This window comes from Mastigoproctus giganteus, chromosome 8 (assembly GCF_048544385.1).
Source record: "Mastigoproctus giganteus isolate SK-2022 chromosome 8, ASM4854438v1, whole genome shotgun sequence".
In the NCBI taxonomy this organism is placed as follows: domain Eukaryota; kingdom Metazoa; phylum Arthropoda; class Arachnida; order Uropygi; family Thelyphonidae; genus Mastigoproctus; species Mastigoproctus giganteus.
In genome coordinates this window covers 89,250,249-89,276,651 of record NC_143582.1, presented here as the reverse complement: position 1 = coordinate 89,276,651, position 26,403 = coordinate 89,250,249, and the positions used below count along the sequence as shown (strand labels likewise).

The following is a 26,403-nucleotide window of genomic DNA, read 5'->3' as shown; positions in this document are numbered from 1 at the left end:
AACAAGATTCAGGATATTTCAGAGACTGCTGGGAGTCATTGCGGTACAAGTAAACACATGGGTTGTGTTAGGGTAGCTAAGAATAGAAACAGGTGCATGTATACTTGCGTGTACACCAATGCTAGGAGTTTAGTAAATAAATTTGATGAATTTGAGGTATTGCTCAAAACATGAAAGGCAGATATTGTTGGGATATCAGAGACTTGGTGTCACAAAGATATAAGGAATGCAGAACTGGAATTGGGGAGTACAACATCTATAGAAAAGATACTGGATAGGAAGGGAGGAGGGGTTATGCTATTAGTTAGGAAATACATAAAATCCAAGGAAGTGAAGCCAGTGGACATCGCTGGACAGTGCAGTGTCGAGTCAGTTTGGTGAGACATAAGCACTGGGAGATCAAAATTGAGAGTAGGAGTGTGCTATAGGCCTAATGACTCTGATGAGTATAATAAGAAACTGTCCAGGGAAATACAGTGAGCCAGTAAATCAGAGAGTCTTATAATGGGAGATTTTAATTTCCCAGATATTGACTGGAATTTGGGGGCTGGTCACTCACACACTAGCAAGGCTTTTGTGGATTTATTGGATGATTGTTTTCTACATCAGCATGTTCAGGAGGAAACTAGAGGGAGGAATACTCTTGATTTGATTATCAGCAGTGATTCTTCATGCATTAAGAATCTGCAGATAAATGAACCACTTGGTGGCAGTGATCACAGTGTGCTGAAGTGGGATTTACTCAAAGAGGTAACTACCATTAGGGGTAAAGGGAAGGGTTATTGCTTTCGTAAAGGCGACTACGATGGACTGAGACAGTATTTAAATTCTATATAGTGGGACCAACTGATGATGTTACCAACAGCAAATACAAAATGGGAAGCCTTTAAAGAACTTATCTTGGAAGCTACTAGGCTTTACATGCCAACTAAGAATTATTGTTCATGGTTTAGGCTTAAATGGATGTCAGATGAACTGATGAGTCATATGGCAGAGAAGAAACATGCATGGGATACATACAAATTAACACATGACACAGAAGCCTATGATAGATACAAGTTGATCTGTAACCAAGTTACAAAGGAGGTTAGGCAGGCGAAGGCAGATTACGAGAAATCTTTGGCAAGGGAGGCAAATAAAAACAGCAAAGAGTTCTTTACTTATGTAAACTCTAGAAGGAAGGGGATGAATCAGATTGGTCCACTTGATATCGATGGGTCAACTGTTGATGATCCTGCTCAGGTAGCTAACAAACTAAATGAATATTTTGCATCGACATTCACACATGAGGAGTTATTTAGCGAGGGGAAAGCCAGAGGTGTATTCAACTCTAGCAGTAAGCTAGACAATCTTGTAATAACTGAGAGTAAAGTGGAGGAGAAATTGTTGAAGATAAACATAAGAAAGGCACCCGGGGTGGATGGGATCTACCCAGTTATATTAAAGGAGGCAGCAGAGGAAGTAAGCAAACCCTTAGCCATAATTATGAGAGCTTCCTTGGACTCAGGGGAGGTACCCACAGACTGGAGATGTGCAAATGTGACCCCAATTCACAAAGGGGGATCAAAGGCTGACACAAGCAATTATAGACCTGTGAGTTTAACTTCTGTTCCAGGAAAATTAATGGAGGCACTAGTTAAAGAAGCACTGCAGGATCATTTAGACAAGACTTCAGTTATAGCTAGGACACAGCATGGTTTTGTTAAGGGGAAGTCTTGCCTGATCAATTTGACTGGATACTATGATGCAGTCACAAAGGAACTGGATGCAGGGAATAACTTTGATATTATATACTTGGATCTTAGAACGGCTTTTGATACTGTTGCACATGGAAGACTGCTGCACAAATTGGAGCAGTGTGACATTGGAGGCAAATTGCTGCTGTGGATAAAGGGGTGGCTGAGGGGGAGAAGACAGAGAGTGGTAATCAATGGACACTGCTCGTCGTGGACTAATGTTATTAGTGGAGTCCCTCAGGGCGCAGTGTTGGGTCCATTATTGTTTTCTGTATTCATAAATGATATTGATGATGGTATATCAAGCTTAATATCGAAGTCTGCAGATGATACAAAGGTAGGCAGGGTTGTCAAGGACACTACTGACACTATGCTGCTGCAACAGGATCTGGAAAGGTTGAGCAGATTTGCTGAGAGGTGGCAAATGAAGTTTAACATTGACAAATGTAAAGTACTACACATAGGAAACAGCAACCAACCCCAGAGCAATGTATCAACTCTGTGGTACTACACTGACAGTGGTAAAGAATGAAAGGGACCTGGGGGTGGTTGTGCAGGCAGATATGAAGTTCTCTGAGCAGTGCAGAAGGGCTGCAAGAGTAGCTCATGGTGTATTGTCAATGATATATAGGAATTTTTCTAGCAGGGATAAGGAGGTGATTATTCCCTTGTATAAGGCAATGGTCAGGCCACACCTAGAGTACTGTATACAGGTCTGGAGGCCTCATTTCAAGAAGGATGTAGAGCTGCTGGAACGAGTGCAGAGAAGGGCAATACGATTAGTGAATGGAACAAAGGGGTGCTCTTACGAAGAAAGGCTTAAGTTTTGCAAATTACAGTGTCTGGAGACTAGGCACCAGCGAGGTGATCTGATAGAGGTGTATAAAGCATTGAATGGTTTGAGCATGCTCAATGCTGATGGGATTCTTCCTCTCGCTCAGAATAATCGCCTGAGAGGGCATAAATTCAAATTGAGGAAAGACAGATGTAGGATAGACGTGCGGAAATTTGCCTTTAGCCAGCGAGTGGTTGGGTGGTGGAACAGACTTCCATGCCTTGTCGTGGAAGTTGATAGCCTAAATAAGTTTAAGGCTCAGCTGGACAGGTATTTTGAACGAACAGAGGGGTGAAGTGGAAGTGGTTTTTTTTTTTTTTTTTTTTTTTTTGGCTGATGCTGCATAAGCTTGCTTTCTTGCATCAAATGCCTCTACTAATGCTTGGTGACAGTAAGCAAACCCTTAACCATAATTACAAGAGCATCCTTGGACTCAGGGGAGGTCCCCACGGACTGGAGATGTGCAAATGTTTCCCCAATTCACAAAGGGGGAATTGAGGGTGACACGAGTAATTACAGACCAGTTTAATTTCTGTTCTGGATAAAATAATGAAGTCACTGGTTAAAGATGCATAGCAGTATCATCTAGACAAGACTGCAGCAATAATTCAGACAAAGCATGGGTTTGTTAAGGGTAAGTCTTGTCTGAAAAATTTGATTGGTTATTATGATGTGGTTACAAAGGAACTGGATGCAAAAAATAATTTTGATATCATATACTTGGAGTTCAGGAAAGCTTTTGACACTGTTGCGCATGGAAGACTACTGTACAAATTGGAGCAGAATGGTATTAAGGTGGTAATCAATGGGTGCTGCTCTTCGTGGACTAATGTTATTAGTGGAGTCCCACAGGGTTCGGGTGTTGGGTCCACTGTTGTTTTGTATATTTATCAATGATATTGATGAAGGTATATTAGGCTTAGTATCGAAGTTTGCAGATGATACAAAGGTTGGCAGGGTTGTTAACAACAGTAATGGCAGTGTGTTACTGCAACAGTATCTAGAAAATTTGGGCAGATGGGCTGAGAAGTGGCAACTGAAGTTTAACATTGAAAAATGCAAAGTACTGCATATGGGTAGAAGTAACCCCAGAGAAACGTACCATCTGTGTGGTACTACACTTAAGGATGTAGAAAATGAAAAAGACCTGTGAGTAATTGTGCAGTCAGATATGAAGTTTTCTGAGCAAGGCAGGCAGGCTGCCAGGGCAGGTCATGGGGTTTTGTCAATGTCATATAGGAATTTTGTTACCAGGGAAACAGAGGTGATTGTCCCTGTGTATAAGGCAATGGTCAGGTCACGCTTTGTGTACTGCGTGCAGGTCTGAAGGCCTCATTTTAGGAAGGATATAGATTTGCTTGAGCATGTACAGAGAAGGGCAACAAGATTGGTGAGGGGAATGAAGGGATCCTCTTACCAGGAGAGGCTTTTAAGTTCTACAAATTGCAGCAGCTGGAGACTAGGCACCTGCAAGGTGATCTGATAGAGGTGTATAAGACCTTGAATGGGTTGAGCACGGTGAATTCTGATGGGATTCTTCCACTTGTTTAGTTTACGAACCTAAGGGAGCATAAATTGAAATTGAGGAACGACAGATGTAGAATAGATGTGCGGAAATTTGACTTTAGCCAGTGGGTGGTTAATTGCTGGAACAAACTTCCATATGCCGTTATGGAAGTTGATAGGTTAAATAAATTTAAGGAGGAACTGGACAAATATTTAGAGGGGATTGTTTTGTAATTTTTTTTTTTTTTTTTTTTATCTGATGCTACATAAGCTCATATGCTTGCTTTCTTGCATCACATGCCACTACTACTACTAACTACTACAGCACCCATGTTGACAGCTGTTCATCGCAAACAACGGTGTCGGTTTGCCCAGCAATACAGACACTGGACCATTGAGAGTGGGAACGGGTGGCCTTCTCTGATGAGTCATGGTTTCTGCTCCACCGAGCGGATGGATGGTGGCATATTAGGACTGAAACCTTCAAGAACAGACACTGGACATGATTATTGGCAGAAGGCAGGCTGGTGGGGGGCGGCGTTATGGTCTGTGGAATGTTTTCATGGCATGGCTTGTGTCCACTGATACCTCTGGAGGGCACTCTGTTCACAAATGGTTACCTATGATCAGGTACACCTGTACATATTGACCGTGTTCTCTGGGGGGCGATGGTATCTATTAGCAAGAAAATGCGCCATGCCATGTTGCAGAATTGTCCACGAATGGTTTGAGGGGGTCGATGAAGACTTCAAGATACTCCCTTGGCCACCAAATTCTTCGGGTCTTAACCCAATTGAAAATCTATGGGACTACCTTGATCGACACATCAGATGGATGGATCCTCCACCAAGGAACCTAGTGCCTTTCGCAGCATGCACCGCTGGCTGCGGTGCATGCTGCAAAAGTGCATGTATTCTGGATACTAGGTAGGTGGTCATAATAATAATGTGACTGGACCCTGCATATGCTTATGTATATATGCTAATACTAAAAATTGCAAAAACACGTTATTATCTATTTAAAATACAATGTATTTTACACTTGATTGTAAAGTTTCACAAAACCCTCTAGCAACAGTTTGATTTTTAAATTTAACAGAGGGTCAGGTCTACACATGGATGGAACTATTTATACAATTGCACAATTAGGCTTAAATACCTTTTAATGGCTTTTATCTCACACACACACACACACACACTACAATTAAACACAAATAGTGATTTACTTGGAAGCACAAGAATAGAAATTTCTACAGAGACAATAAAAAACCTAACATAACAAACACAATTTGAAACCAAATGATCTAGGAATATACACTTAGTGATCACCGAATTGTGACCATCCCATCTGCAATGGACTTTGTCACATAATTTGCAGTATAAAAGGCTGAATGCTAGAGATAATATTTGCATCTGGTTGTGCAAGTCAAAGTGATAATGTAGTGGTTATGGGACCTCGTAAAGATATTGGAGTGTCAAAAGGGAATGATTGTGGGTGCTCATGCATCAGGTGCTTCCATATCAGAAATGGCACATCTAGTTGGTTGCTCATGGCCATTGTGGTTAAGATATACAAAGAACGGTATTGAATGGGTCAAACCACATCCTGCCAACAGAACTGTAAAGGATTAAGCAAGGTGGATATTTGTGGTGATCAAAGGGTGCAGCATGTTGTACAGGCTGAATGACAGGTCACTGTGCGACAGTTGACATTACAATACAATGTGGAGAATACAAGAATGGTATCCCAAATGAGGATGAGCTGCACACTCAGATGTATGGGATTCCACAGCAGATGACACAAGAGACACCCTCTTCTTAATGCTGATCATCACTGAGGGCGAATGCTGTGGTGCCAACAACATGCTGGTTAGACACTGAGGACTGAAAATGAGTGTGGTGGTCGAATTATTCCAAATACCTGATACAACACATCAGCAGAAGCTTTCATGTATGGTATAATCAACACAAGTCTACCCCCATTTTGCATGGTGTCTACTATCCGGCGCGTCATTGGGTCTGCACTGTGCACAAGTGGTTCGAGGAACATGGTGAAGATATAACATCTTGTTTGGCCTCCCAATTCTCCTGACCTCAATCCAATTGAACGTCTGTGGGATGTTTTGGTATGGGAAGTGAGGTACATGGACGTGCAACTGTCATTTATTCTGACACTATGGAAATACTTGCTGGCAGCATGGCTGCAGAATCCTATGGACATCTTCGGACATCTAGTGAAGTCAATGCCTAGGTGAATAGCAGCTATTATCCATGCAAACAGTGGTCTAACATGGTATTAAGTAGACGGTCACATATCTGCAATCACTGAGTGTAATTCATTATAATATAGGATAACTATGCTTCAAGCATTTATTGAATGTGCATTATAGCCACAGTTGCTGATGCACCAACAAACCCAACAACAACATTTATTGAACACTCACATGAATTAAGCTGTAGTTTACATTCATCAATATCTACGTACCATCACTATCTGAGTCTTCTCCAAAAGGATTAAAATCGCTATCACCCTCGGACTCTGAAGGGTTAAAGTCTTCATCACTTCCTTCTTCTTCTTCTTCAACAGATTCCATATCTGATGGATCAAAATCACTTCCATTGTTGTCATCGTGATATTCTTCTGAGCTACTTTCATCAGACAACTTATCTTCTTTATATCTTTTAACACCCTGTCTAGCTCGACGAACTGTAGGATAAAAAAATAAAAATAATGTAAAAATACTAAAATGAATAATACAATCTAGATGAAATACATAATGATCTTTTAATATATTTTTTTGCTATTTAAGCTATAATTAATATTTAAAAAATGAAAAACAAAGATAAAACTTGGCATCTGTCTGTTTTTCACCAAACCAACCAAGGCTAGGAAGTGTCAGTGAATTGTGTCCAAAAATTCTATGTATGCAATTGGTTGACTTGCCTGTTTTGATGGATGAGAAAGATGACTTTTCAAGAGGAGACCAAAAATTATCTGTCTTGAAGTTCCCTATATATCTACACCTTTAATTTCATCTAAGTCAGGTTGTATCCTGTTTTTATTATGGTAATTCATCACTCATAATTAAATTCAAGTGGGGCATTATGCCAAGTAAGAAAGATATCAAGACATTTTATCAAACAGACTGAGGAACTCTGGATAAGAAACAGAGTTCCCGAGTAACTCCAGTTTTGGAGTTACTAAACTGTGTGAGAGGAGTTCAGAACTCCTCTCAAACCCAAAAACATAGGCTTGAGGACAAATTTTGATATTGAAATCCAAAACATACCAATTTTATTTAGTTGTTTAGGGGATCTAATTGTACTAAATGTCCTTTTCATATCAATAAACAAATTAAAATACTTCACATGGAAAAAGTGTCCTATTTTAAATCCTCCTTACTTAACTTTTCATTCAGTTTGACTGGCCCCAGGAGCTCAAATCTGGTGAGTATGAGCTTGGCACACCCAGGATCCGGAGCCGAATATCATCATTCTTCTCTTTCTTGTTAATTCCCTTCTACCCCCTCTCTCTCTCTCTCTCTCTCTCTCTCTCTCTCTCTCTCAGGGGTAACTCAGGAATTTTTTTTTTGGCTGGTGCAGCATAAGCCTCAGGCTTCCTTGCACCATATAGCTAATAATAATAATTACATTCTGCCTCTCATTCTAAAAGTCTCCATTAAAAAGCCTAAGATGAGAGGTAAAAGGGCCACAACAAAATTCAAATTCATACTGAATGTAGATAATATATTGGCATTGTAGGCCATAATATGACAAATCTAAGTTTAAGACACTTAACAAGTGATAGGAAACCTAGAAATATGTTACCATCAAATATATATATATATATATATATATATATGAATACGAGTTAAGTTAATAGTGGTAAGAGTTTTTTAAAGGTAAAATATGATATACTAGCTTATCAGGTAAACCATAAACCATGGCGGGTACCCAACGTGACCTGGAAAAAAATCAATCTATGCCATGACATAAGCAATAAATTATAAACATATATAAAAATACCATTAAAATGTTAGTTATGGCAATAAGATACATTGAAAGGGACTTTTTCGAGGGCTAACCCTTACAATGTATCAACCATAATTAACGAGCTATCCGTTTCTGTATATATAACACATGTCAAAGTTATATAAACATACTTCATATAATCCATAGTTCGTGAATTAAATAACCAATTTGTATTATTATTTTATTTTTTTTTTTTTCAGAGTGGCTGAAATCCACAGAAATTACAGAGAACATACAATTAAGTTCTGATAAGAGAAAGGTGATTCTTAAATGCAACTGGAAATTTGAAAATGTTGTAGAGGTTCAGAGTGAGCGGAAAAGAATATAGGACAAGGGCACCTACTCGTCTAACAATAACCCATATGTGTAATAAATTTGAGGAATGTGGAATGTATACATTATCAATAACACAAAGAAAGAAAGAAAGAATCTTTATTTCTCCTACCAAATATAAATATAGTACTACCCTGGTATATGAGATAAATTCCCTTCACGGTAGAAAATTCCAGAGGATAATGTGAATTATGGTTGGCTGATACGTTGTTTAATGACACAAGGGCTGCTAAAGCCATATTATACCTGATTCTATTCTGTAGTGCAATTACCAGTTAAAATCTGTTAAATAATCCTGTCTGCTTTAAGAAAACAAAGAACTCGACTAGATTTGCATTGTCTTCAATCAGATGAGGCAATGTCAAAGGTTCTTGCAGATGTAAAAACTGTGTTTTGATAATTATTATAATGGTTGCAATTTATTAGAATATGCTTCGCCATAAGTGTAGACTGATAAAATGTACAAATAGGTGGATCTTCTCCCATAAGTAGATAAATATGGGTTAGATGCATATGCCCATACGCGTCCTATCCCGGATCATGTCTATTTGATCCCATGCTTAATATACATAACTTAGGTTCCTGTTTAAATCGAAGCAGCTTATTGCCACCCCGAGCCTGCCAGATTTGAACCATTGCTCTTCACATGCTTTTTATGAATGATTTGTAGTCTATATATGGCACTTGGTAGTTAGAAAAGCTTGCAGTGATTGGATGTTTAGTGGCTTGATCTTGATCTGCATATTCATTTCCTTTGATGTCTATATGACCTGCAGATAGATTGATCTATGGCAGAAGTATTTCCAGTGGGAAAATGCACATGAGTGCACCGGTGTTCAGCAGTTAGATTACGTGTGTCCAGTAATGTTTCTATTACTGGACACACACTGCCCTCTTTTATCCATATGTAGACTTCTCCATAATGGGTGGTGTCCATTAGAATCACCTATCAAACAGCTTTCTGCCTATCCAGCTTTTGCCATCCTGGTCTCACTTTGACTTTATGCCACTAGTAGAGGGGATGGAAATTGAGGTATTACAAGTCTGGTCTCTTGTTTTTTTTGCTGAGGAGGTGGTATCTGTGCCACCTCCTCATCAAAGATGGCTGAGGAGGTGGTATCTGTGCAAGAAGCTCATCAAAGTCTCAGGAATACATACATTTGGTTCAGTGAAAGATAAATAGAAACAAGAGATAAAACTATTCCAAATTCTATTCTTACAGCAACAACTTCAAATTAGTTTTTAAGGGGATTTGTCTAGACAGATTAGTAACAGATACCAAAACTGCTATACCTCAATGGGCTGCAGTTGCTGTATTCCTGTCATGCCTGTACAAAGTATATTTCTTTATTGAGGTGGGGGGGGGGATCACTTGTGGAGTTAAAAATGTTTCCTGTAAACAAATTTTGAAATCTCGAATTAGGTCGTAAAGTTCATCTGTACTAGTACGTAATCCTCGACAATTCCATTATAAATTGCACTGCATTATTTAGTTTTAGTGATAGGATGATCCGGTTGCTTTTTTTGAGGCAGTAGGCTTATAGTGATCTATTTAATTTTATCTTTTTTAGGAAAGTTAGGCTGTCCAGTGTCTATACCTTCTTCAGCATAAATTTCTAATAAAGGTTCTTGAGTTTTGCCATCTATATCCATTTCCGCAGTATTAATTTGGCTCTTAGTAGAAGATTGAGCTTTCCCCATCCTGGTCTCACTTTGTGACTTTATGCCACTAGTAGAGGGGATGGAAATTGGGGTATTACAAGTCTGGTCTCTGTTTTTTTTGAGGAACTGAAAGCTGAGCCCTAGTCCATTCACAGCAAGTGATATGTTAGGTGGAACTGAGTCACTGGTTTGTGTAGCAACCAAATGATATTTCTTTGTAACATCTGCATATTTGCGTGCAGGACTATCTTTCAGTATTTGTCGTCTCACTTCCTGATAGGTCACTTTGTGTTCAACTTTATATTTCTGTATTTTTTTTTCCATGTATCCACGACTCACAATTTTTAGAATATGCAGGATGAGCTTCCTTGCAATTAGGGCAAACGGGATATGTTGCAGTACAATCTGAGTGTGATCTTGGGTTCCACATTTTGGGGGTATTGTGTTTCCTCGACATGTTGTCTGAGAGTGTCCGAACTTCTGACACTTATAACACTGTAATGGATTTGGTATATAGGGGCAGATATGGCAATTTAGATAACCAGCTTTAACAGTATTTAGTAAATTTGGAGTATTTAACGCAAGTACAGTCAGTCCTCGTATAGCACGATAGTTGTGCTCCTAGAAAACCTCGTGCAATGCAAAATCGTGCAATACAAACAACAGGCCCTATGGGAAAAATAGGGTTAGGTGCCGACCACCCAAAACATTAACAAACACAATAAATAATCGTAATAAAATACATAAGTATTTTATTACGACTATTACGTAACAAAATATTGCTAATGCTTTTGCTTCTATCGTAAGCAAACTTGTTTTTTGTTTGATTTTCTATCCAAACAGTTGGATAGAAAATCAAACAAAAAAGAGCCGTTGTATCTCTACCAATTCTTTGTGTCTTAATCTAATGGATTTTAATTACACTTTGAGTTGTTCCTGCTATGAAAGTTGTTTTTATTTTCTCTGCATTCTTTGTAATTCTCGGCGTTGCCTCATTTAGGTCTGTAGCACGTGCAATATCACATGGTCTTTCATTTCGCTCAGAGCGTTTCACAGTTTCATATTTTTTATCTATCGACAGTGGCAGACTGGAGGTCGGTGTGATTTTGGCCATAAACCATAGTATGAAGCCACTATAAATTTTTCCGGATAAGAATTTTTGACCCAGTCCACCTCTTTTTATCGATATTGCTTTTTTTTTTTTTTCTCTCTCTCTGAATCTGCAGTCGCCAGGACGCTTCCTTTTCACACCTTTCTATTCCATGAATTTTGCCACTGGATGTGAATCTTTTTGTGTATTATTTGCCTGTAGTCTGTATAGGGGACTGACAGGCAACAATTATTAGAAGGAATTGCTGATTTGGCTGCAGCATCAGCAAAATCATTTTCCCTAATCCAATGTGGCCGGGAATCCATCAGAAGCAGATATCGTATTCACGTTCATGGAGAGAGTGAGGATTATATATCACTGATAATAAAGTCTGCAAGATGTTCAAAGAATCCGAATATAAAAAGAACTGTTGGTGCTGGCATTTACTAATATGATCCAAGGCTAGCGTGCAGCTCTTCAGTGAATCTGCTGCATTCAGGGAGAATATTCTCTGATATAGTGGTGTCTGTAAAGACAGCAGCAGATCCTACATATAATTCTGACTTCGAGCCATCTGTGTAAACTGGTGCGAAGTCAGAATGTTCAGCTGTGCATGCTGAATAAAGCTGCAGGTAGACAGACAATGGAGTGTCTGACTTTCCCCCCTTTTTAAGGGAAAAGTCACATGCTGTAATGTGAGAATGTCAGGGTAGAAGAGGGTGCTTTGGTGTTTGGGCAACCTTGTCTACCTTGATTTTAAGTTCTTTATGTAGCTCTTGGAAACAAATACCAAAAGGACAATTGGCAGTCTGATGGGCGTTGTACAAACTTTCCCATCATGGCTCAAAAACGGTTGGCCACATAGGATGGTCTGGCAGATATTTCAGTTTTAAAGCATATTGAAGAGACACCTGCTTATGTCGAAGAGATAATGGTGGTTCATTTGCTTCAACATATAGGCTCTGGACAGGAGATGTTTGATATGCTCCAGTAGCGATACGGATAGCCTGATGATGAATAGGGTCCAGCCATCGAAGTACACTGTCCCTGGCTGAATTGTATACCTGGGACCCATAATCTAGTCTGGAACGTGCAAGTGCACGGTAAATGCACAGTATGGTGCATTGGTCTGCACTCCAATATGTAGAGGCCAGAGAGTGAAGAATACTAAGACTTCTTGTGCACTTTATACGAAGTTGATGGATGTGATCTAGAAAGGTCAGCTTTTTATCAAATATGAGTCCCAAGAATTTTGTGTCTGACAGTACTGGAATAGATTTTGTCCAAGCTTTAATTCAGGTTCAGGATGAAGATTACGCTTATGACAAAAGTGTACGCAAAAGGTCTTCTGCGGTGAGAACCTGAATCCATTAGCAAGGGTCCGGGAATTAAGGCGCTTAATGGCTTGTTGCAGTTGTCTTTCAATAACCTCCATGTTGCATGACTGACAAAATATGCTAACGTCATCAACATAGAAGACACTGTTTACAGTTGGAGAAAAGAGTGATATTTAATACTGATCCTTGCGGTACTATCTCCTCTTGGCAAAATGGCCGAGAAAGTGAGGATCCTACACGAACTTGGAAGGACCACTTGGCTAAAAAGTTTTTAATAAAAATGGGGAGATGCCCTCTACGACTGAGGTCATACAAATCTTTAAGATGCCAAATCTCCAAGTTGTGTCATACGCTTTCTCCATGTCAAAGAATACTGACACTAAATGTTCGCGTTTTAGGAAAGCATCCCAGATGGATGTTTCCAATCTAATAAGATGGTCCATCCTGTTTCTGCGGAAGCTGCACTGAATGTTGGAGAGGTGGTTTGATTCTAAATACCACATTAAATGAAAATTAACCATTCTCTCTAGGATTTTGCACAGACAGCTGGTCAGAGCGATAGGATGATAATTAGTAGGGATTTTAGGATCCTTTCCGGGCTTCACAAAGGCAAAAACAATTGCCATGCACCGGGCATCTGGAAACTACTCTTCAATATAGATTTTGTTATATAAAATGGGCTGGTGATCCACAGATGTTGATGAAAGGTGTTTAATCATTTCATAATGGATGCCAATCTGGTCCAACAGCTCTTGCTTTAGAAAGTGAGAGAGCTCTTTTTAATTCCTGCATAGTGAATGGTTCGTTGTAGGGACAAAGGCCCTTTAATGTGAAATTTAGTGCCTGTTTTTCTTTTATATTTCAGGACCAGAAACTCTGGGGAATAGGAAGATATCCCCGAGATGTTTGAAAATAAATAGATCAATGGCAGAAAACGTAAGGGTAGGTATGTGGAAGAAGGTGTTTGTTCCAACGTTTAGAAGGGAGAGATCATTGTCATTTAGCATATGATCTATGACTCGTCCCCTTCCATTGATGCTAGCACTATCCCACAAGATGTTATGTCCATTAAAATCCCCAAGAAGTAAGAAAAGGGAAGGTAACTGCATTACAAGATCGTCAAGGTCTTTCTGGGAGATGTCAGTCCCAGGTGGCAAATAAATAGAACAGACGGTTAATAAAAATCCCACTGTAAGGCGAATTGCAACAGCCTCTATGCTGGTTGTAAGTAGCAAGGGCTGAACTGGGGTCTGGTTGCCCACAAGGATAGCCACTCCCTCCATGAGCAGGACCATCCACAATTCTATCCTTACGAAAAATTATGATGTTATGCATGGTGGGGGTCATCATTTGCCTTTAGGTAAGCCTCCCGCAAGCAAAAGCAAACTGGCTCGTGCTTTTGCAGGAGGGCCTTGATGTCATCAGTATTTTGCCGGAATCCACAACATTTACATTGTAGGAATTTAGCCATTATTTTGGCTTGGTGGGTGGTTTCCAAGGTGCTGAGGGCTTACTTTTGTCAGTCTTGGATTTATCTTTTTTGGGGAAGTATGGACACTGTCCCATGTCCATTTCTTTCTCCGCAAAAAGTTCCAAGACTGATTCGTCCAGTACCTCCTTATCCTCTACATCCATTGGTTCTAGTATTATGGGTGGCTCTTCCAATCTTTTTGGCTTTTCTTTACCATTTAGTTTTAGTTTGTTTTTGTTTGTTTGTTTTGTTATTTGGTTTTTAGGAGCATTAGCAACTAAGGCCATATTGCTCCTTGAATATGCGGTGGTCATTCCCTGACCTTTCTGCATCCTCCGTATTTGGTGGTGACGGGCTCGAACCCCGGTCTAATCAAGAAGCATGTGCTACGCACTGCTGCTCCTTCCCACTTGGCTACGGAGGCGCCTGGTTTTAGTGGTGGTGGAATGCTAGGAGGTACGGATATAGGAGTGGCAGCTGACTGTGTTTTTTGGGTGGGCTTTTGGGAATTCAATAAATAGCATGCAATCGGAGTGCATGCTATTTATTGACTCTCTTAATGGTATAGTCATCTCAGTTTGTGTGCCGATAGCGCACTTTGCAGAAACCTTCTGAGCATATGAAGGCTTCCCACTATTTATTGGTTGGATGCATTTTCTAGCCTCTGGGTAGGAGATATTTAGCTCTGTTTTTTTGTTTTTGGATTTTTTTTTCATCCTTCCACCGCTGGCATGTTCTGGAGTAGGCAGGGTGCTCTCCTTGGCAATTTATGCAGATCAGTTTGGAAGCTGAACATTCCTTGCTCTTGTTGTCTTTCGCACCACTTCGAGCCCAGGCAGGGTTACCATGACAAGCTGTTTGTGAATGACCATGACATTTAAAACACCTCGGTGGGTTTATAATGTAAATCCTCACTGGGCAGTTTAAGTACCCTGCCTTGATGGAACTTGGAGGTTATGGGGTGTTAAATGTTAGGATGAGCACTCGGGTAGGGACAAGATTCCCACCCTTTGACAGCCATCACTTCTTGTTCATTCAATTCAGAGCAGATCTCTTCTTCAGAGACATGAAGTTCCACTCTATGACACATCATGAAGAGTGCAGAGTTTTGTGGGGGATTTACGGTGATAGGTATTCCACCAAATGATGTGGCCTTCAGGATTTTTTCTGCCTGTTTCACGTTTGAAGCTGTGACCAAAAGGTCGCCAGAACGCAGTTGTTTTACAGATTTAGGTGATCCTGTCGACCCTTCTAATCCTTTCTGGATAAAGAAGGGTATATTTGCTTGGTATAGTTTTTTTAGAATAATGGAGTGCAATAGTACAGTTGAGGAGTGAAGAGAGGAAGTGCAGTGCATCCTTGTCTATGGAGTAGTAGTCTTCGAGCAGTTACTTGAACGGCATCAAATGCTGTTTCAATGTCGAGGTAGGTTATGAGGAGTTCTCCTTGTTACCACCCTTAGCAAGGATGCTGTGGGTGGTGGCAAGGAGATTGGCAATGGTGAACCTGTTTGGTAATGAAGAATGAATTTGTGAAATGAATGAGGTGAGTGTCCATGGGATGTTACCATAATTGACATTCCCCAATAGAGGTGATTCAGAGGAGCTGTTCTGAGTATTTATCACACTTGGTTTCAACAATGATATATAATTGAAAATTACATAATTTGTTTAGAGCCTCAGGTTACGAAGGAGTTAACCGTATAGGTTTGTGCTATAGCATCATGTTTATATGTAGCCAACTACTAAGCAGTTACAAAATTGGCATCATTTAAGTATATCTCATATTGTGAATACCTTCACAAGTTGCCATAGTATTGCACTACCATGAATAAGTAATGCTTCTTTAATAGAGAAGCATTACTATTAGAGATTAATATATAAACATTATACTAATGTATCATGTTTATACATTAGTTAACTTCTACTTAAACTGAGGCTGTTGTCATCATTGCAACAACAGGGTACCTGCCCACCCACCGATGAGGAGCTAGTAAGTTCTGAAACGGTGCCGTCTGGGGGGCCTGATGGCCACTGAGTTTCCTCGAATAGGTAACAACAATCTTCTCTACTGGGGAAGCGTTGCCTATTCGAGGAATATATGAGCTTTGAGTGCAAGTTGAAGGAGCAATTGTCCCTTTCTTCTTTCTACAGCATTTCCTTCCTCTACCTCTCCTAATATCACCTTACTACATCTTTATCTCTTTTCTAATTAGGATAGTATGAGGATAACCGAGAACTTTATCCCATACCATATTTCAAAACGGTGCCATCTGGGTGATGGTATCCACAAATAATAAGTCACAATAGTCTTCGCTGTTAGAGAAGTGCTACTTATTTGAGATAGTGCAATACCATGGCAACTCGTTGTGAAGGCATTCGCAATATGAGATATACTTAAATGATGCCAATTTTGTAACTACTTAGCATCATGTTTTTATATAGCCAACTTAGTAGTTGGCTATGTATAAACATGATGCTAAGTAGTTACAAACTTATATGCTAGTACTCCAAGAAATGTTTGAAACTTTTGGCTTCTTCTTGCACAGCAGAAAGGGGCTGTTGCAACCTTAGAAAATATGAACTGGATGGACATTGTAACTATGAGCTCTGAAGTCATCATGGTTACATATGTATAAAAATACACACAATGTCCATCCATGGAGAGGACATGCCTTTCCCTTGGTGGTGATCCACAAATGAAAATAAAGTGGCATGTGAATTTAAGCCTATGCACATCCAAGATCCTTTGTACAGTAAACAAATAATGATTTTTCAAGCCAAAGACATTAGCTTCAGTTTCTACATAAAGGAACTACCAGAAATTACTCATCTGGAAATGAATGTATGGCATCATTTTTGTAAATACCCACATGAATACTTCACGTAATATGTGAATCCATTTCCCTGTCCCTATGCCAAATTATACATTGTATAAAGGCTACCTATATGATACGCTTATTAGATACATACACTTCTGTGGTTAACTTGGCAGATTTTTCATGATGAAAGGAAGCCAGAAAGAACCTCCTATAATTAAATATCATAATAATGGCTAAAAGTCTTCATGGCATCGCACAATGCTAATCCTGACAATTTTAAAATATACATTTCCATGTTCCTATTATTAACAAATGTTGCATTTATGCCATCACTGAGGAGGGTATGAAAAGTTTATGGCCCTGATTATGACAGGGAAGTGGTACAGTATTAAACATTTTTGCTTATAAAGTATAACACTTCAAATAGTAACTGACCAAGTTGAATGCAGTTTCAATAAAATCTTTTTTTTTAATTACAGGTCCTGAAGTCAACAAAATTTGTGTGATTGAGGATAGATGGACAAAATCAACCACTGTGCAGTCAACCCATATTTGTGAAGAAAAAAAATGGGGGGGGGGGGGGAACTAATGTGAGACAATTCATGAGGATATGGTTACAACATTTGGGGAAGGATGGCCCTTCCTATTCCATGGTTAAGAAGTGGCAGCAGAATTTAACTGAAAGAGGGAGAGCTTGGAAGATGAGCCATGCTGTAGAAGAACTGCAATGTCCATCATTCTAGAAGTTATTATCATCAGTAGTAGTGACATATAATGCAAGAAAGCAAGCTTATAAAGCATCAGGGAACTTTCACAACAGATGGACATTTGTTCCAACAAAATTAACTACCTGCTGGCTGAAGGAAAACTTCCATACATCTATCCTGCAACCATCCTTCCTCAGTTTGAATTTATGTCCCGTGTGTATAGTGTGAGGGAGAGGAAGAATACTATCAGCACTGAGCTTACTTCCATTTAATACAAGCATCAAACACCTCAATCAGATCACCTCACATGCTTAATCTCCAGATGCTGCAATTTGCAGAAATGGAGCTTTTCTTGGTTCCTTCAACAATCTTGTTGATCTTCTCTGCACCTGTTCCAACAGATCTATATCTTTCCTAAAATGAGGCCTCCAGACATTGTATGTGGTACTCAAGGTGTGGCTTAAATCATTGTCTTATACAATGGAATAATCACCTCTTTATTCTTGTTCCTGTATATCATTGACAAAATCACATCAGCTGTCTTGGCAGCTGTGTGTGTGTGTGTGTGTGTGTGTGTGTGTGTGTGTGTGTGTGTGTGTGTGTGTGTGTGTGTGTGTGTGTGTGTGTGTGTGTGTTGTTGTTGTTGACAGTGCATAATCTGGCAATAAGTGATCAACAAGTGACAGTTCAGTATGTTGCCAGTACAATGGTCCCAAAGTTGTTGACAGCAGATCAAAAACACACAAGAGTTGTGTGTTTTTGTCAAGTGAGTATCTGCATAATTTTCAAGCAGATCCAGCAAATTTCTTTGCAAGGTCTGTGTTCATGGATGAAACATTTGTCTATCACTTTCAGCCAGATACAAAGGAGCAGCCCAAACAGTGAAAACACAACTCCTCTCCAAAGAAACCTAAGTCAATTTCTTCTGCTGACAAGGTAACATCAGTTACCTTGACTTTCTCAGAAACTGCTGACATCAGTTTTTTGGGATGCTGATGGAGTGCTGCTAGTGGATTCAGAAAGGCCTGGAAGTCACAGGTCATATTACGCAGACCTTGTGAGGCATTTATGTGAAAACATCAAAGACAAAGGAAAACTCAGAAAAAGTCTTATTTCAACAGGACAATGTGCCTGCTCAGAATCTTGGAGCACTTCCCACATTCACCAGATCTAGCATCATCACACTTTCGTCTACAGTGGATTCAGGTTATTTGGATCACCAATTAATCGGGGCAGCCATTTATTTGGATCAAATCTTAAAAAACAGAATGCAATTGAGAAAATAGCCAGGGTCTACTCCACTTAATTGGGACAACATGCCATTTAATAGGGGCAGGAGACCGCAGCACTGGAGAATACCCTACGATTGTTTCTGACCATACCACGTGGTTTGGTCGGATTTAGCATTAGCATTAGTAGAGGCATTTGATGCAAGAAAGCAAGCTTATGTAGCATCAGCCAAAAAAAAAAAAAAAAAACAAATAAATAAATAAATAAATAATAACCACTTCCACTTCACCCCACTGTTCGTTCGAAATACCTGTCCAGCTGAGCCTTAAACTTATTTAGGCTATCAACTTCCACGACAAGGGATGGAAGTCTATTCCAGCAACCAACCACCCGCTGGCTAAAGGCAAATTTCCTCACGTCTATCCTACATCTGTCTGCCCTCAATTTGAATTTATGCCCTCTCAGGTGATTATTCTGAGCAAGAGGAAGAATCTCATCAGCATTGAGCATGCTCAAACCATTCAAGGCTTTGTACACCTCTATCAGATCACCTCGCTGGTGCCTAGTTTCCAGACACTGTAATTCGCAAAACTTAAGCCTTTCTTCGTAAGAGCACCCCTTTATCCCATTCACCAATCTAGTTGCCCTTCTCTGTACTCGTTCCAGCATCTCTACATCCTTCTTGAAATGAGGCCTCCAGACCTGTATACAGTACTCTAGGTGCGGTCTGACCATTGCCTTATACAAGGGAATAATCACCTCCTTATCCCTGATAGAAAAATTCCTATATATCATCGACAATACACCATGAGCTACTCTTGCAGCCTGTCTGCACTGCTCAGAAAACTTTATATCTATCTGCACAACCACCCCCAGGTCCCTTTCATTCTTTACCACTGTCAGTGTAGTACCACAGAGTTGATACGTTGCTCTAGGGTTGCTGTTTCCCATATGTAAAATTGACATTGACAAATTTACATTTGTCAATGTTAAACTTCATTTGCCACCTCTCAGCCCATCTGCTCAACCTTTCCAGGACCTGTTGCAGTAGCATAGTGTCAGTAGTGTCCTTGACAACCTTGCCAACCTTCGTATCGTCTGCAAACTTGGACATAAGCCTGATATACCATCATCAATATCATTTATAAATATAGAAAAGAATAATGGACCCAACACTGAACCCTGAGGAACTCCACTAATAACATTAGTCCACGTTGAGCAGTGGCCATTGATTACCACTCTCTGTCTTCTCCCCCTCAACCACCCCTTTATCCATAGCAGCAATGCTACACTGCTCCAATTTGTGCAGCAGTCTTCCATGTGCAACAATATCAAAAGCCTTTCTAAGATCCAAGTATATAATATCAAAGTTATTCCCTGCATCCAGTTCTTTTGTGACTGCATCATAGTAGCCAATCAAATTGGTCAGGCAAGACTTAACAAAACCATGCTGTGTCTGAGCTATAACTGAAGTCTTGTCTAGATGATCCTGCAGTGCTTCTTTAACCAGTGCCTTCATTAATTTTACAGGAACAGAAGTTAAACTAACAGGTCTATAATTACTTGTGTCGCCCTTTGATCCTCCTTTGTGAATTGGGGTCACACATTTGCACATCTCCAGTCCATGGGTACTTCCCCAGAGTTGAATACACCTCTGGCATTCCCCTCGCTGAATAACTCCTCATGTGTAATGTCGATGCAAAATATTCATTTAGTTTGTTAGCTGCCTGAGCAGGATCATCAACAGTTGACCCATCGATATCAAGTGGACCAATCTGATTCATCCCTTTCCTTCTAGAGTTTACATAAGTAAAGAACTCTTTTCTGATTTCTGGCGGTCACAACCATAAAACAATAAAAACAATTAGCAGTCACCTGTTTATTGGGCTTTTCTGTTAGTGCAATACATCATAAATGGATAGTAAACTGGATCTTGCTGACTTTGCGATAATACCGACAGCTGGAATTCTGTGGGTTATTATGGTGAAATGAGTTTACACTTCCATAGAATCTTCAATCATATAAAAAAATAAATTTTCAGAATCTTCTCTTCATTCCTATTTTTAAAGCTTCATAACGTATTACTCTGTTCTCACTTGTGCGTATCATGTTACTTGCAATTTGTGTGTGCTGTGTTCTTTGTTATTGATTGCTTATCTTTTTACTGTTTTAAATTTTAACCCCCACCCACAAATGTCAGCGAACAGAAATGTCAACTAGTTAGTATGCGCACATATTACAGTAAGTATTAATTATTCTGATTTTCACGTATCATTTAATTTTTTTAATTGGTAAGGTAATAAAGGGTGAATTTGTGCTTAACTTGACTTTTATAGCCTGTGGGTAATATTCCTCCTATTTTCGCTAATTAGAATCGCTGTTTAATAGAATTAAAATTCAATTCACAAACGTGGTCACAATGACCGGCGCTTACTACACATTTTTTTTTTTTCTTTTTCTTTTTTTTTTTTTGTAGTTGTTGCCGCATCGGCTTCTGTGGCCATAATGCACCTCCCAAGATTTTTGCAGTACTTTGATCCAAGCCCGAGGTGGGATTCGAACAGGCGACCTTTAGGTTGCCAGGCAGGCACTTTACCCACCTGGCTAGCCCGGTCGGCTACACATCATATAGTGAACGGTACTTTACTATGGTGACTCCATCGTAACGTGATTTGATTGTACAGTGAACCAATTGTAAAACGGGGGTCCATTGTATTTTTAACTATTTACATGAACTTCAGATAATTGGGGTAGCCGCTTAATCGGGCCAAGATGCACTAGTCCCAATGTGTCCCAAATAACTGGAATAGACTGTATTTCCTAATTTGAAAAATTATCTGGATGGCATCAATTTTCTCACTGACAGTGATGCTTTTATTGCAGTGGACACATTCCTGTAGAATTTAAGCATATGGCCTCAGGATCTCTGACACACTCTTGATAGGAAATGTCTATCATTTTCAATGGAAATTCTAGCATTCCCAAACCACTCCTATATTTCTTTTTTGTAAATTTTATCTGATAAACAAAATTTTTTTAGTGGGCTTACAGTAACAACTGATCTGAAACAAAATCTGAATTCGGGACACATTACTGAAGTACTATGACAACAGATATTGACTTACGTGGTTTGCGCTTCCCACCACTTGATGTTGTTGGAGTTGGAGAACTGTCTGGACTGTGTTCTGGTAATGCGCTATTAAGGCCAAGAAGTTTTAAAGTTTTTTTCCTATTTGAGGCTGGGAAATGTTTCTCAATTACACTCTGAAATACACCTCTAAAATAGAAATAAATGATTTGTTTTAAAAATTCATAAGGAACTAAAATTAATGAAAGCTTAATACAAATAGTCAATCATAGTTCCTAATATTTTTAGAAATAAAAATTTATGATACAGGTAGAACATCCAAAATCAAGTTGTATGTTCTTTTATTTTGCAAAATTGGCCCATTTCAATTTGATGCTGATGAACTTGTTCTCCAAATTCAATTATATTAAACAATATTCCTAGAAGTTCATTTCTAACTTTGAATCTATAATTTATTTTCAACAACCAGTACTCTTAAATGCCATAAGTAAACATGCTATGGCCTTACAATAGAAAGTCTGCTAGCTGATAAACAAAATCCAAAATTATCAAATTAATTAATTTTTTTTTTTGTAAATTTGAAGTGAAGGTATGGCCATACCTTCACTTTACTTAAAAATACTTAGTGTGAGATGTTATGCTACAATGAGTTTGTCATCTATCAAGTGACATTTTCATGATGTTTCCCTGTGCTCCTCTCTCACTGGTCTTTAATAAGTGCTGTTGACAGAGAATGCAGCCTTTACTAAATTGTTAATAAGGGAGGACAGTGTTTTAGTTAATTTTTTTAACTTCAAATCTATTGGCAACAAGTTAGAGTTGTCATTCTGTTCACTTATTTGTTTCCAAAATTAATCTTTATATCAGTTAAATTTTTACTGATTTCTAAAACGAGATAGAGTAGCATTTCTGGGACATTGTTTGCATTACATGGAAATAAAAAACCTGCAGAACAAAACTTGCTTGATAGCTTATAGCAAGTTTTTCTTACAAGTTTAGACTGGAACCATATTCATTACTCTTTCCTTTCTGATTACATGACATATAGCTGTTTAATATTTTAGTAAGTAAAACAGGCATGCATGTCCTGTACTGTATTAAAGGTATCTGATTACAGCTACAGAGAATTTTATTTACAATTTCCACTTTGTCTAATGTTCACGAGTACAGTCATATGATACCACAAGGTAGAGGTATATTGTTCAGAAAAACTTGGGAAACTCGCTGGCCTCTTATCTCAAGTTTGACAGATAAAATTGGCATGTACATCTCACACTAGAAGATTATCAACCAATCATCCAAGAATCTGCATTTCTTCTCTGAAGTGACTTTTTTTGTATTTATTTCAAGTTTTCCTCATAGTGGCACTTTCCCATGCCCACCAAAGCAGTGGGAAATGGTTGTGTTGATTGCAGAGGATGGGGAGATCTAATCCTCAAAAAAAAAAAAAAATAATAATAATAATAAATAATAATAAAAAATAAAACCCAATCTATTCCATCTTTGACCAGCTAAAAAAAAAAAAAATCTCATGCATTATTTTGTCTATTTATTTTTCCCTCCATTATTTTATTCATTACTTCTTTAAGGAATATTACTGGAGTGACTTTGTAGCTGATAATTTCAGTAACTTCATGGTGCAGTTTCTTGTTTCAAATTTTGATCAATACCCAAAGGGATAAAAAAATATAATAATAAAATAATGTTGCTAATAAAAATAAGTTAATCCGGTATAAAAACGATCGGAAAGTAGATGCAGATGTGCTGCCAATGTATTCTCTCTCTTCATCTCTGCCAAATTGGAAATTTCATATTCAGTTAGGTTTATTATTCAAAAGCCTGAAAAATCTAAAAATCAGCAATCTCTAGGTTCTGAAGTTGCTGGATTTTGATATTACACGTGTAATATGAAATTCTCATAGTAAGACAGCAACAAATATTTAAAAATAGCTACAGCAACAGTATCAAACTTCAGCAGTAATAATATATACAATTGCATCATAATAACGATTCATTGGTTTTTTTTTTTTTTTTTTTCAAACAACAAATACAAAAAATAATCTGGTAAAGCATATATACCAACAATATCCATATAAAATATTAATAATGGATAATCATCATAAAAGCAAAATGTCTCTGTTCCTACATATCACATAGAACAGTTAAAGGCTCCAAAATATTATTAAAAATTTAAGCTTAGGAACTGCAACCACAATGTTATAAAATGGCTAATGTTCAAGGAAAGAACTCAATTTTAAGGAGGGAAGGCTATAATGGGCTTGAAGACCTTAGGCTCATCAACTGGGTAGTAATTTGAGGTTGCTGGATATAAATGATCTACCGGAAATATTTTAAAAAATTTTCAATCACGTAATCACTCCCAAGTCCAGTGATGCTCTCATAATTAGCCTCAATGGCTCAATGCACTCAACCTCAGGAGCCTTACTGAATGTTTTTTCATTAAATAATCATGTGAAATTTCAATATCATTAATTACATATTTTTCAACTTCACTCTCACAATTTCTCTTTGACATAAAGGAATTTTATTCTGTAAATATATGTGCAAAGTAAATGTTAAGTTTGTCTGCAATATCAGCTGGAGTATCTAATACTATCTCATCTATTACGTAAGGGTCTGATTAGGTTTGTCCTTCTCTTCTTTGCATTTATATATGTGAAGAATTCCTTATCCCCACTCTTTTCAAGAGATTTCTTATAATCTGCCTTTGCCAGCCTAACCTTTTCTGCAGCACTATTACAGATCACTTTGCAGCTGTTATAGGCTTCAATACTTTTTCTTGCTCTGTAAGTTTTCCATGCCATCTTTTTCTGCTCAAGTAATCTGGAAACTTCATTATTCATCCAACTTGGAATCCTCTTCATGGAGTATTTTTTTTTAATGATATACATGCATTGAAGGCTTCTGTGATTAATGTTTTAAAAGTATACCATAATTCAATTGTATTCACTCTCTGTGCAATATCTACCCAGTTAATAGAGGCTCTGTAGTACCTTAAGGCATTTTAAATTCCTTTTCTGAAATTATAACCCATTCCTTTGCCTTTAACTACTGCTGCCTCTCTCTTTATCATCCACCCTAGAACTCCGTGATCACCTCCTGCTACTGGTTACTGTACTGTCAGCTCTATTATGTCATCTGGTTCATGGGTGATGATAAGGTCTAGAATATTCTTTTCCCTAGTACTTTCCCTGACATGTTGGTACAAATAAAAATCATCTAGCTGATTTAAAAATTTTGTCACCCATGTAGAGTTTCCTTCCCATTTGCTCCAATCAATTAGAGGCAAATTAAAATCTCTCATAATAAGAATTCACGCTCACTTGACCATTTCTTTTGAATGTAGAGGCTACGATCGTAATCTTCACAATCAGGTGGCCTCTAGATTATTACCACTCTCGTTATATCTTTGCTTCCAACTATCTCACACCATACAGATTCTATACTAGCATACAAAACATCTGAACCTGGGAAAGCTTTCATTGTGCTCAGGCTCCTTTTGATAAGAAGCATCACCCCTTCTATCTTCTCTACCTTTCTAAATACATTGTACATACCATATTGAAACTCATCATCTCTTATCTCCGGGTGGCACCACGTTTCTGTAAGCCCTATTATGTCAGCGTTACTTGTCCTAACTGGCAGTTCGAATTCACTCGTTTTATTGACGACACTTCTGACATTACTGTATAAACAATTAAGACTTAAGTGTTTTTGTATAGTTAACTACTCTGACACACTCCTTAAAGTTATTTAAGCTCACTTCCCTGGCATTAGCTACCTGCTCATTTGAAACATTTCTGCCCTCAGAACGTCTTGCTAATATGTTCTATTGCGGTAACAAACACGAACTCTTGAAGTGTGTAAGCATTACTTTGACCAATATTACAGATAAAATGCATATCTATATTACCTTTGTTGCCCCCCACCCAAACTAGCAGTTTCCCTGAACCTTTAAGATATCCCCAATAATACTGGCAAAAACCCTTGCACCACATTTTTTTTTTTTTAATGTATCCAGTCTCTACAAAACAGATTCCTTCTACCTACAAGTGCGGGCCAAGCTGATAAATATTTCCCCCCAAAAGCCATGCAGAGTCAAGTCTTGAGTTAATCCACAAGGCTTTCAGCATATAATCCCTCCTATTGTGTCTGGGAAGAAATGCAGACACATAGAAATTGTGACAACTCGCAGCAGGGTCCCATATTTGTCTCACAAATCGCCAGATAGTGTGCTTAATATCATTAGTCCCCACATGAATAATATTCTCTTTAACCCCCTTAAAATCTGACAATTTGTTGGTAACATCATTAATTGTTGTTCCAGACGGATGTACCTGGTTCTAGTCCACTTGTTTTGTTTGTTTGTTTGTTATTTGGTTTTTAGGAGCATTAGCAACTAAGGCCATATTGCTCCAGGATATGCAGTGGTCATTTCCTTACCTTTCCGCATCCTCCGTATTTGGTGGTGATGGGCTCGAACCCCGGTCTAATCAAGAAGCATGTGCTACGCACTGCTGCTCCTTCCCACCTGG

The 26,403-nt window shown here is 38.6% G+C and overlaps 1 protein-coding gene across 1 annotated transcript in view; it reads right to left on the bottom strand.

The window, feature by feature from the left end:
• LOC150081707 (protein strawberry notch homolog 1-like) overlaps positions 1 to 26,403 on the bottom strand; it is a 438,163-nt gene that overhangs the window by 180,452 nt on the left and 231,308 nt on the right. Inside the window, exons 14-15 of the mRNA XM_090378817.1 lie at positions 21,885 to 22,036; positions 6,562 to 6,783 (exon numbers count right to left, since the gene is read on the bottom strand). Coding sequence (XP_090234943.1) covers positions 6,562 to 6,783; positions 21,885 to 22,036 — 374 coding nt within the window. The remainder of the gene's footprint in view (positions 1 to 6,561; positions 6,784 to 21,884; positions 22,037 to 26,403) is intronic.